The following is an 11,645-nucleotide window of genomic DNA, read 5'->3' as shown; positions in this document are numbered from 1 at the left end:
TATTGTAATGGTCCTTGTTGTTGTCACCCTCCCCAGCAAGGGTGCTGTATCTGACGCTGGAAAGACTTTTTATTTATCTTTGTGTTCACCCGGTACTGGGGTGCCTGTAATTCCCCATTGGATGATGGAATGGATTTCTCTGTCTATATTTCTCAGGACTTTGTTATGAAAGAGAAGAGGGTATTTTTGAAAGAACTATATAAAATAAATTACAAGAACCCCTAAATCTCCCAGACTGTCCCTCTATTCTAAAACAACACCCCTTCCAGGTGAGTGAAGATGTTTCATTTCTAGGAACTCACTCTTCTTTTTTGTTTAATGTTTATTTTTGAGAGCGAGAAAGAGAGAGAGACACACACAGAATCCAAAGCAGGCTCCAGGCTCCGAGCTGTCAGTGCAGAGCCTGACACAGAGCTTGAACTCAACCCATGAGATCATGACCTGAGCCCAAGTCAGACGCTTAACTGAGCCACCCCGGTGCCCCCAGACTGATTCTTAAGGACATTTAAGACTTGGAGTGGAATCACCCAAAGCAAAATTGTCTTTTGCAGCCTGTTTTTATGTGTTCCTTTTATGCAAATAATATTAAAATACACAAAAATAAATTATAGTGGACTATCTCAGAAATGTATAAGAAACTTGGCTAATAGGAAAAAACATAATAGGACTCCAAGAGATGTCAGAGTGTTTTCAGACAAGTGTGGAGCCTGTAGGGAAGATTATACTCGTGGGCAGGAGGGGATGCTGAGTGAACCAGTTTCCTATAGTGAACCCACGATGGCTCTGGAGCCTGAACTGCCAGAAAGCTGAGCAGACAGCTGGAGGCATCTTCCTGGACGGTCTTTGAATTGTGAAGCTCTCACGGACACAGATGTCCTTAGCAAAGGGCTCCAGCCAGGGTTGCCAGATTTAGCAAATAAAAATACCAAACATCCAAATAGTGCAGGAAGCATACTTAAACTAAAAAATCATTTGTTGTTTATTTGCAGTTCAAATTTAACTGGGCATCTTATATTTTATCTGAGAAACCCAGCTGCAACCCAAGTGACTTTAGTATCTTTGAACCTGGTATTCATGGCTCTAGGATGTTTTGAAGGAAGAATAAGCCTGGGCTTTCTGAGTATAAACAACCAGAATAGTTTCAGACGTAATGAAACTGGTGGTCGATTGCCATCTGGTGGACAATTTGTGATAGTGCAGGCTTAAATTGAAGGGCTAGGTCCTTTTCCAGAGTCTTCCTGGAAGGATTCTGCTCTGGCCCACTGCAAAGCCCTGAGGTCCTAGTGCTGACAGGGTGATGGCAAGAAGATGAGGGTGTGGTGGGGGGAGGAGAGGGAGGAGGGGTGCTGGGATGTGGTTTGCCCTGCCATCTAAGGAGACGAGTGGCCTGGCCGTGGCTCACCGGCACACAGATTTTGCTCCTGCAATCCAGCCGAAACCAAAACAAAAGCTAGAGCTAATTGTAAGAAGACCAGCATCCTCCCAAATGAGGATGGGTCAGACATTAAGTGGAACTATCAAAAATAAATTTACACAGGGGCGCCTGGGTGGCTCAGTCAGTTAAGTGTCTGACTTCGGCTCAGGTCATGATCTCACGGTCATGACCTCACACAAGTTTGAGCCCCATGCCAGGCTCTGTGCGGACAGCTCAGAGCCTGCTTCCGATCCTCTGTCCCCCTCTCTCTCATTCCACTCTCCCTCTGCCCCTCCCCTGCTTGCTTTCTCTCCAAAACAAATTTTTTAATTTTATAAAAAAAATTTTTTAAAGACCCAGCTATGTCTCATAACACAAGTCCTTTCATATCTCAGTATACATAGTCTAATCTCTAAATTAAGGCTGTTGATGCGTGGTTGTCGCGGTCCTTGAGTGGCAGGAAGAGAGGACGGCTAGAAGAACAGAGCTACTCAACACCGTTGGTCTAGGAACCCGAACAGAGATGTGCGCACACGTTTTTGGGTAACCAAGAAGTTTCTCCATTTCCAAATATGTTGACTTTTCAGTGAAGACTCTATCACTATTAGGATGCAAATACGTGTAAGTTTTTGAAAAACAAAGTATTTTCCAATAATCAGAGCATTTGCAAGTCCCAAATAGCACCCACACACACACTCCCCAAATGCACTGATGTAGTTTGAATTAATGGCCCTCAAATCTTACCTACTTGGGCACAGTAGGGCCAGCAGATATGGGGTGCTAAATATATATATATGAATATCTTCTTGGTGCTCCCACCTCTCATTCCTACTCCCTCTCCCAAAAGAAGAGCTGTAGAAAGATAAGTTCTGGTTCACAACACGGAGCCTTGACCTGAAATATCCTTGGGTGTCTCTTGTAATCCTATCCCTACAATGCCCAAATTCCAGAGAGACGCTGGTGCTCAAATTTGCTCAGGTTCAGTCCTGAGTTTGGGAATAAGAGTTAATGTCAGGAGTGAAAAACAGGCCCAAGATGCCTGATTTCCCCTCCAGCAGGAGATGGGCCCAGGAAAGATGCCAGGTTCCATGGGGTCATGCCCAATGAGGACCTCACTTGGGGCACTTGGGACTGCATCCCACAACCGGCCAGCTGAGTGGATGGTGGTGAAAGAAATGCAGCTCTTAGTGGGGAGACACAGAGCTGCGCAGAGAGGCCCAAGATGCACTAGTCTACCACTTACAACAGACATGCTTTTGTCTGGCAAGGAAAGGAAACAACAGAAACGTACACAGCATTCAGAAATCATAGGGACCATCCCTTTCTCAGGGTGGTCACACAGAGGTGTGGACAAGAGGGCGGGCCGGCCCTCATCCTTCTCCAATCAGGTCCAGCAAGGTGAGCCCACAGAGGGGAAACGTCCGATTTCCCCCGGGTCAGGAGACTCTGCAGTCTGTCCTGACATCGCTGTCTCCTGGAGGGGGCACCAAGCCTCTCCTGCTCTTCCACACTGCTTGGCCCCACACTTAGGGGCCACAGCTGTCCTTCTCTTCCGCTCGGAGCTCCTCGGCTGCGGGGGGCCCCTCCACACAGGGGGCAGGCTGCTCCTCAGGGGCCCTGCCGAGGAAGGGTCCCGTTTCGGGCCTGGCCCCTTCGGGCAGCCGGGTGACACCTGGGGAAGGCTGCCTGCTCAGGGCCGGAGCATAGGGGGCTGGGAGCAGATCAGGGAAGTAGCCGTCCCCTCCGGGGGGCTGCCCCAGGGCCTGCGGACAGAAGGGACCAGGGAAAGGCAGTTCTGGAAAGCAAGGGTCATTCCAGGGGACTGTACCTGCGGGGTCAAAGAGTGCAGGAAAGGTGAGAGAGGATTAAGCGTTTCCCCCACGGCTGGACATTCTCTGTGACAGACTCCCCACCCCCCTCCTCCTCCTCCTCCCACAGAAACCCAGCTTAGGAACCCAGTGCCAGTGTGGGTGAAGTCCTAGCACCAGGAGCTTCCTGCCCTCGGGCCGGGCACGCTCCTGCCTCTAAGTCCTGAGGTCTGGGAACATCGACACAGAGTGGGTCGTGGGCCAGGCTGAGCACCCCCTCATGCAGGCAGCAGGGAGACTGGGAACAGACTCTTTCTTCCCCTTCTACTGGAATTTAGTCTTACGACGACGGTTGCATCCAGATTTCAGAGGTCCAAGTGGCCCGTCTGAATGCTCAGATCAGCTGTCAAGGATGTCCCTCATGCGGTTGCTAATCCTCCGCCAATCCCTCCCCGGGATGGGGATATTATTCCCATTTGAGAGCCAGGCAAACCGAGAGCCAGCAACGCTGGGAATGGCCGAGCCTGACTTCAGAACTCCCAGCTCCAAGGCTCTCGCTCTGCCCTGCGGCCTTTCGGGAAACTTAACAAGCACTTCGTAGAGACGACCAGGGGCAAGGAAAGTGGTCCACTTGCTGCCTCGGCCAGCCCTTCGAGGGCCGAGCCCTTCACTCGGCCACCACCTAAGTGAGGTGGTCTGCCCCTTGTCACTGTCCTTGGTCATGACTCACCTGCATTCCCAGCAGGTGGCTGAAGCACCGTCTGCCCTGATGGAGGCGGCGGCCCTGGGAAGTAGCCCTGTGATGTCCCCGCACTGGGGCCATAGGGCGAGGTGAAGAGGGGGTCATCTGGCAGCAGAGGCTGCAGGGGGTGGGGCATGGGGAGGGGGAAGGGGTGCAGGTAGGAGAACTGGGGCTGAGGCTGTTGGTAGAGCTGGCTCTGTGGAGCCTGGGAGAATAGGAACGGTCCCGGCTGGGCGCTCTGTTGGTAATCCTGGGGCTCCAGCTCCTCCAAGTATGAGCAGGTGGATGGTGGGGTGACACTGTGGGGGACAAAGGAGTGGCTGGTGAGGCTCACGGGAGCCTCCTCGTTGTGACCACACAGTAGGTGAGCCCTTCCCATCTCCATGACCCCAGACTCGCTTCCTCCTTTCTCTTCCTGTTCTTGGCTTCTCGCCCTCATGCCTACACTGTTGCTATGACATTCTAGATCTTTCCCACTCTAAATCCACTTTCCGTTTAATCCTCCTCACAAGCATGATTCCTCGCTTCTCTCAGCTCACCCTTCCCCAACCAAGCGCTGTCTTTTCTCCTTCTATACCCCTCCCACAATAACTCGGAGGACCACCCCCAGTAGGTTCCATACCTTGTCCCCCAGGAGCCATCTTTGTGGCCGCTGTCACTGCCTGGGGTATCCAGCAGCAGAGGCATCATTTGGGGGGTGGGGACAGGGCCAAGGGGAAAAGGAAGGTTGACTCTTCGAACTGGCGGAGGGCTGAAGAGCGGTGGGGTCACTGCTACCCTCTGCGTACTCTCACTCTGTTGGGTTGGGGCCAGAGTGTGCTCAGAGGCCAGCAGCATGGGAGGCTCTAGGAATCAAGGTCAGACGAGTTACAAGGGTAGGAGAAGGAGGAGGCAGATTTGGGGTGTGCCATGCCTAGTTCTCCTTGAGCGGGCCCCACTGGACCAAAACACTGGGCAGCTTTGGCCCACTCTCACGTCTAGCCAGAAAGGACTTGGTCTTTGCCGTCTTTCCAGCTGCCATTTCCCTCACATTACCCTCAGCGAGTATTCAGCTTACCTGCAAGAGAATCCAGAGGGGGTTCCTGAGGGAAGGTACCAGGCTCTGGGTCCATGGGCACAGCGGCTGGCAGCTCAGTTGCAGAGCTGGAGGCAGACAGAACGAAGACTGGAGCTCTAGTGTCTCTGCCTTTAGACCAGGGCTCGGTGCAGGGCCCAGGACACCAGATTCCCAAAAACTGCCTTCATACAAGACCCTGGCAACTTCCTGACCCTCCTCCATCCAAGGTCTCTCTAAATATCGGCCAACAGCTCCAGGCCTCACGGCCAGCCTTCCAATGCAATCTCCTAGACCCCAGGTGCCCAGCTTCTACCCCCTTCCTACCTCTACCTCCTGGGTGATCCGGGAAGAGGAGAGATCTGTACCTGCACTGACCGCTGGCCCCGGTAGGGGCAGGGTCTGCAGGGCTGTCCTTGTCCTCCTTGCCATTCAGCTTCTCCACTTTCCGCCACTTTGCCCTGCGATTCTGGAACCACACCTATAGGGGAGAGACCCTAGAAGTGTTCGAGGAGCACAGCAGAAACTCAGACTCGGGTTCTGACTGTCGCACAATGAGCTACGGGACTTTAGGAGGTCGCTTTACCACCCTGCTTCAGAGGCCTTGCTCTGCAAGGTTGGTTTTATGAAAAGATTCATCTAGATAGCCGAGGTATCTTCCTCTTCTAAGCTGAGGCTGTGGCAATGTGGAAACAGGCGAGAACACAGCCAGATCGGAGACCTAACCTTGGCCCCTATGGGGTGAGGTCGAGCATCTGCCCTACTCCTTCCAGGGTACCAGTTGGTGGTTTCTCCGCCACCCTGGTGCCAGTTGGCCAGCCCCCTTTACCATGATGCGCTGGGGGGTAACCCCTACAGTCTGGGCAATCTCCCGGCGCTTATCACCGTCTGGGTAGTGGTCTTCTTGGAAGATCCTTTCTAGCTCCTCCAGCTGGTCTGGAAGAAAAGAAACTTGCATGAGGACAAACAACAGGAGAAAGATGCCTTCCAAATGGGACCATCGTCCCCAACTCAAGGGTCTTCCCAGAGGCTTGCAACAAAGTTCCCCATTGGGCTGGGGCCTTCTGTCTCTCCTGGGATTTGTGGCAGGGAACTGTGCATTTACTTTCACTAATCTGTTCCCAATTTCACTTTTTTTTTTTTCCTTTTTGAGAAAGGGAGAGGGCCCAAGTCAGTGAATGGGAGAGAAAGAGAAGTAGGGCTCACCCGGGGCTCATGTTTTACCCAAAGCGGGGCTCAAGCTCACCTGATGCGTGGCTTGACCTTACCAACTATGAGATCATGACCTGAGCCTAAGCCAGATACTTAAGGACTGAAACACCCAGGCGCCCCCAATTTCACTTTCTGATGAGGCAACCCAATGTTCCCTTGGAGGGTCAGAGGTCGTGGCTCTGCCACAGGTGGAGAGAGGAATCAGGACAAGGGGATGTACAGACTAACCACATCGCAATCTCCTGGAGCTACAATGTTCTGTGTTGAGCCCTCCTTTCCCTGCTCTCTTACATTTCCTCTCAACTTCGAGGACTTACCTGAGCGGTATAGGGTCCGGGTCTTTTTCCGAACTTGGCAGGTCACTTCCAGGGACCTCTTCTGATCTGTGTTTTGGCTGTTCTGAGCCAATGTGCTGAGCAGATTAGCCAGATGGCAGGGCCCCCGGCCTGACCCACAAGGCACTGGGTTGTGTGCGGCACGGGCTGAGTGGGTGACACCAGGAGATGGTGTGGAGGCCAGACCCGCGGCACTGGGTATTTTCTGCTTACTGGAGGCTGGAGAGTAGGACCTCTTCCCTGGCTTTGCCTCTTTCACTGGGAAGGAACAGCCTTCCCCAGGAGGCTGGGGTCCCGGTGGGGCCAGAGGCGTGTCTTTGTGGAGAGTCCCCGAACGAGATGGCTGGCCCCCTCTCCTGGTATCTGTCCCAGATGGTTCTCCAGGGGGGTCTGATGGTGGCTTCTCCCCGGGGACGATGCAGGAGGGGGGCAGTTCCTCACTTGGGGCATCCTGAGCGCAGGGGGCTGAACTCTGCCGCAGTTCCTTTTTTGGCCCAGCAGCCAGGGGCTTGTCTCCACCTTCCTGGCCTGTGGGGACCATCACCCACTGACCTTAGCACCGGGAGAAGGAAAAGCCTGGACTAAGGATGTGCGGCTTCCTGCTCTGTGGCCTGTGTCCCATTTGGCCTCAACCTTTCACTTGTGCACTTGTCAGAGAGGGTAAAAATTCGAGGCTTGGCTGTTGTAGAGATCAAACTAGATAGCCCACTGCTTTGTAAAATGTGAGCAAATAGATGCACCTAGAAGAGGGCCTGAGCTCACACACACAGATGGTAGGAGGGCTATCCCGATTTGGGGGGCACTTACTTTCTGGGAATTGCCTTTTCTCCCCCACCCCACCCCCCACCCCAGACACCTGGAATGTGAGTTGAGGGACAGGCATCTGTTCAGGCATTGCTAAGGGACAAATGTTGAAGCTGGGGGTGAACTTGGAAGAGGAGGGAGAGACTGCTTCTAAGACTGGATCTCATTCCTGCTGCAGGAATGCTGCTGAAATTGGGGGCTCTCCAGAAGCCCAGGCAAGGACAGCCATCCTCACCATCCACAGATGTCACTCTGCCCCTGCCAACTCTCCCCAACCCTGTGTGCACCCTCCTGCCGGTCCCTGCAAAGCAGAACCTCACTGTGGCCTTGGGCGCGGGCCACCCCTCCCTGCACAGGGAAGGAAGTGTGATCCAGCCACACCGGGTGTGCACCGAAAGCCCCCTTCCGCTCATCCTCCGAGCTCCTCCGTCTTGAGGCTGGGTCTCATTCACCAGGCACTTACCATGTCCCAGGCTCTGTGCTAAGCACTTTTCAAAGACTAGCACAGTGTGCACCTAATCCCTGTGAGGAACGCACGGTTGATAGCTCATTCTAACAGATGAGGACATACAGATTACAAAATTGAGTGATTTGCCCGAATAGTCCAGCAAAGAGCGCTTAGTCGTCATGCAGAGTCCTTCCTGGGGTCCCCAGAACCTCTCCAGTTCACCTTCCTCACAATCCCCAGATGCTTTATCATTCCCCCTAAATTGGAAAAATTTTAAGTAGATGCTGACTAGCGACTAAGAACTGCTGTTATTCTAATGAAAATTACGTAAGACAGACCATCTAAAGGAATGCGAATTTCTAACGACGTGTAAAGAAAGGTGGACCTTCGGGGGCGAAGGTGCTTTGTCAGGTTGTTTCCTAGGGTGCATCAGACCCGTCTGGCAGAACGGGGCCCGGGGCTGGTGAGGAGTGTGCGCCGGCCAGCGTGGCGGGGAAGGGACAGGCTGGATGGTGGCCTGGGGAAGGAGGGACACGCTGGGTCGGGCTTCCCGCATTTTAGGCGAGCTTGGAGCCTAGCAAATCTGGTACGCGGTAGGTGCTCAATAAACGAGACCTATCAGCGTGATGTAGCCCCGGTAGGAGAGGGGACGGGTGTCGGAACCTGGACACGAAGGGGCCCGGGGCTCGGGGCCCCGCGTGCAGAGAGATGGGAACCTGCAGGAGGGAGGGCGCGCGGCGGCGGGCCTCCCTCCCACCCCCAGCCCCGCGGCCCGGCGCCAGCCCCCCCTTCCCAAGCGCGCCCCACGCTCACCCCGCCGTTCCGGGCAGGGCTCCTGCGCCGATTCCATGGCCCGAACTCGCGCCGCCGCGACTCGCCGCGCTGCCCCCGCGCCGCCTAATGAAGCCTCGCGGGCGGGCAGGTGCGCGGGGTCCGCACGGGCCCCGGGGCGCCCGAGCCCGCGCCCCTCACCCCGCCGCCAGGGCGAGGCCCACCCGGGCGCGTGGGGCAGCTGCAGGGCCGCGCCCGCCCCCGCCGGCCCGAGGGCGGCCCAGGTGTGCGGCCCGCCGCCCCTCCCCTCGGCCCGCGCCTCGGCGCCTCGGGGCCGCCTGCCCCCGACGGCTGGCCTACGGTCCCGGGAGCTCGGCGGTGACTCGGCCCCGGGCCCTCCGTGCAAACTGGGGGAAGGCCACCCACCCTGGAGCGCTCATCCAGGGAGCGCCCCACGCCGGGCTGTCCGCGTCCCCGCGGCTCACCGAGGCTGCCCCGGAACCCCCACCCCTCCACTCGCCCGAGAGCACAGAGCTGGCCTCCGGCGGGCGACGACGAGCAAGAAGGAGCCCCCGCTGCCGGGTAAGCCGCACCGAACCCGCGGCGTGGCCGGGGCACCACCACACACGCGCCGGAGGCCTCGGGGGGCCCCCGAGGGGGAGGCGCCCCCCCCCCCCCCGCTTGGATAGCCTACTGTGATCTTTGAGAACCACGTTGAGCCTCACGAGGGAGCGCTCACACGGGTGATGTTTGTAACTCCTAGTTCATAGCATGTTTCTTGCCTTTAAGGAAAATTCAGAATTTAAAATTCTCCTTGCTGCCTCCTTATGTCTGCGTCTGCCCACCCGTGGGAAGTGCTGGACAGATTGAAACAGGTGCTTGGAGCTGGGCATAGGCTGGGGTGGTGTGTGTGTGTGGGTGAGGGTGGGGAGTTGCGGGGTGGGGCGGGGGGGGGGCGGTCCAGACCAAGCTCCAGGTGTTTTGCGTTAAGCGTTTAAAAGACTCTGGACACCACGTGCTTTCCTGCTACAATCACCTATCCATCCGTTTCCCTGCGCGCCCGTTCCGTTGAGGGGCTTGGCTTGCACACTTCGCCTTGGAAGAGGGGCCAAAGCTTTCGTTCTTTTTGCAACAGAAACAATCAAACGGCTTAATCTCATGACTGTACGATGAAAACAGGAGTCTGATGTTTCAGCCTGACTCCTGTTACAGACTAATGTTCTCGGGTAAATAAGGGGCTTAGAAATAGGGCCCAGTTTCTCAGCCAGAAAGGGAGCACTGGAGGCCTCGTGACCAAGGCGTGCAGAGCAGTGAGTTTACAGGAAAAATCAGAACGGTGATACGGTTGTAAATGGAGCCCAATAGTCTGCTTGATTACACATTTATGGGACACCTGCTGTATGCCAGCCACTGTGCACAAGTCCGTTCCTTGCCTGCAGAAGCTTGCTGGTGGAGAGGGGGCTTGAACTGCACTCCAGGTAAGTGGACTGTGTCAATCCAGTGTGGTCAGTGGTGAGTTAGATGTGCACACAGGTTCTTAGGAGCCCAGAGGAGCAGGGAGCTTTCCTGGCCTAGGATGGAGGGAGCAGGGAAGGTGAGGGGGACAGAGGAGCTGTGAGCTGAAGGTTAAAAGGAGGTTGGTTCATTGCAAACCTTACCTTGTCCCAGCCCTACTTAAAACCCTGCAGTGGTCCCTGTCTGCCCAGGAGGTAAAGACCAGTCTCCCTACTGGGACAGGAGGCTTCCAAATCCTGGCCCTTTTCTTTCAGCCTCAGCTTACCTGCTTTCCTGTGCCAAAGTACTCAAGTTTTACTCTTTGACCCACTGTTCTGAGTGTTCCTAACCTTTCCCTAGATCAGAATTTTTTTTTTTTTAACGTTTATTCAGTTTTGATAGAGACAGAGCGTGCACTGGGGAGGGGCAGAGAGAGAGGGAGACACAGTATCCCAAGCAGGTGCCAGGCTCTGAACTGTCAGCACAGAACCCAACTTGGGGCTCGAACCCATGGACTGTGATCATGAGCCAAAGCTGGTGCTTAACTGACTGAGCCACCCAGGCGCCCCTAGATCCGAATGTCTTAGGGAATTTGTTTAAAATGTGGCTCTCAGGCCACATCCCCAGAAATTTAAATTGGTGGGTCTAGAGAGGGACCCAGAAATAGCCATTGTAACAAGCCCCTCAGGTGATTTTTATTCATGTTAGAGTTTGAGACACTGCTAGACCTTTCAAAAACAAAGTCAATTAAAATCATCCTGGGAGGGGAGAGTGGAGGAAGCAGGTGGTGGGGGCTTATATGGAGGAAAAGGACCTTTTCACCTTCACTGAAGTGTCTGTGGCAGCTAGGAGCCAGGAACACTTAATTTGTTAATGGGTTATCCTACTACGTTAAACTAAGAATAAGTCATTCTTCTCTATCACATATGTTGTGTTTGCTCTCACTGCGTGGTCGCCCTCTGCCTGGGCGAGGGTTGGAAAAGCAAAGACTCAAATCACCCACAGATTGAACGCCACCCTTAAGATTCAGGGTCTAATTGTACCAAAGTGTTTGTGTTTAAGGGAATTGGAGATGTTGGCATTTTTCTAAACACATAAATCGCTGAACCTGTTGGGCTTGGAGTATTGCATTAGAAAAATTTAAGGTTTCTTCCTTTGTTGATATTCTTGGCTTGCTGTTGCTTTTTTTTTTTTTTTTTTTTTTTTACAAATACCGTAGCGTTTGTTGATTTACATGAAAATTTGCTCTAATGGCTACAAGTGAATGTGGCCTCCTAAGGCTTAGAAGAACATCTTCGCGAGTTTCCTTGGGAAGGGGTAGCGTTGCTGATACATGCTGTTAAAAGTTTCCCCTGATACAGTCCACTTACCTGTAGTACTGTTCAAGCCCCCCTTCCAGCACCAAGGGCAGGAAGACCACTCTTCACAGGGAGGGCGAGAACGTGTTGTTTGAGGAGCACTTGGGAATATTTATTTCTAAGTCTTGTTTGGTTAGATTTCATCTTTGTGATCGTCACACAACTTCATATGCTCACCTGGCTTAGTGGGCGGGGTTTTTTATTT

The 11,645-nt window shown here is 54.1% G+C and overlaps 1 protein-coding gene across 1 annotated transcript; it reads right to left on the bottom strand.

The window, feature by feature from the left end:
• Positions 1 to 2,229: 2,229 nt before the first annotated feature.
• On the bottom strand, positions 2,230 to 7,402 carry NOBOX (NOBOX oogenesis homeobox). Its single transcript, XM_053217944.1, has 7 exons — positions 6,548 to 7,402; positions 5,848 to 5,954; positions 5,387 to 5,499; positions 5,022 to 5,107; positions 4,587 to 4,809; positions 3,953 to 4,263; positions 2,230 to 3,242 (listed from the first exon to the last, which is right to left on the bottom strand). Exons 1-7 carry the CDS (start codon positions 7,104 to 7,106, stop codon positions 2,941 to 2,943), a joined length of 1,701 nt encoding a protein of 566 aa, XP_053073919.1. The 5' UTR covers positions 7,107 to 7,402; the 3' UTR covers positions 2,230 to 2,940.
• Between the last annotated feature and the right edge of the window lie 4,243 nt (positions 7,403 to 11,645).

This window comes from Acinonyx jubatus, chromosome A2 (genome assembly GCF_027475565.1).
Source record: "Acinonyx jubatus isolate Ajub_Pintada_27869175 chromosome A2, VMU_Ajub_asm_v1.0, whole genome shotgun sequence".
NCBI classification, from domain to species: domain Eukaryota; kingdom Metazoa; phylum Chordata; class Mammalia; order Carnivora; family Felidae; genus Acinonyx; species Acinonyx jubatus.
Note: the sequence above shows the minus strand (reverse complement) of the source record. Positions and strands in the feature narration are given on the sequence as shown.

Bases quoted from the DNA above. Each gene is read 5' to 3' on its own strand.
- NOBOX (XM_053217944.1), bottom strand. From the start codon at position 7,106: ATGGTCCCCACAGGCCAGGAAGGTGGAGACAAGCCCCTGGCTGCTGGG. The intron at 5,108-5,386 runs GTACAGATCTCT...GTCTGCCTCCAG, and splicing joins GGGGCCAGCGGTCAGTGCAG to CTCTGCAACTGAGCTGCCAG. The intron at 4,264-4,586 runs GTATGGAACCTA...TGTCCCCCACAG, and splicing joins GATGGCTCCTGGGGGACAAG to TGTCACCCCACCATCCACCT.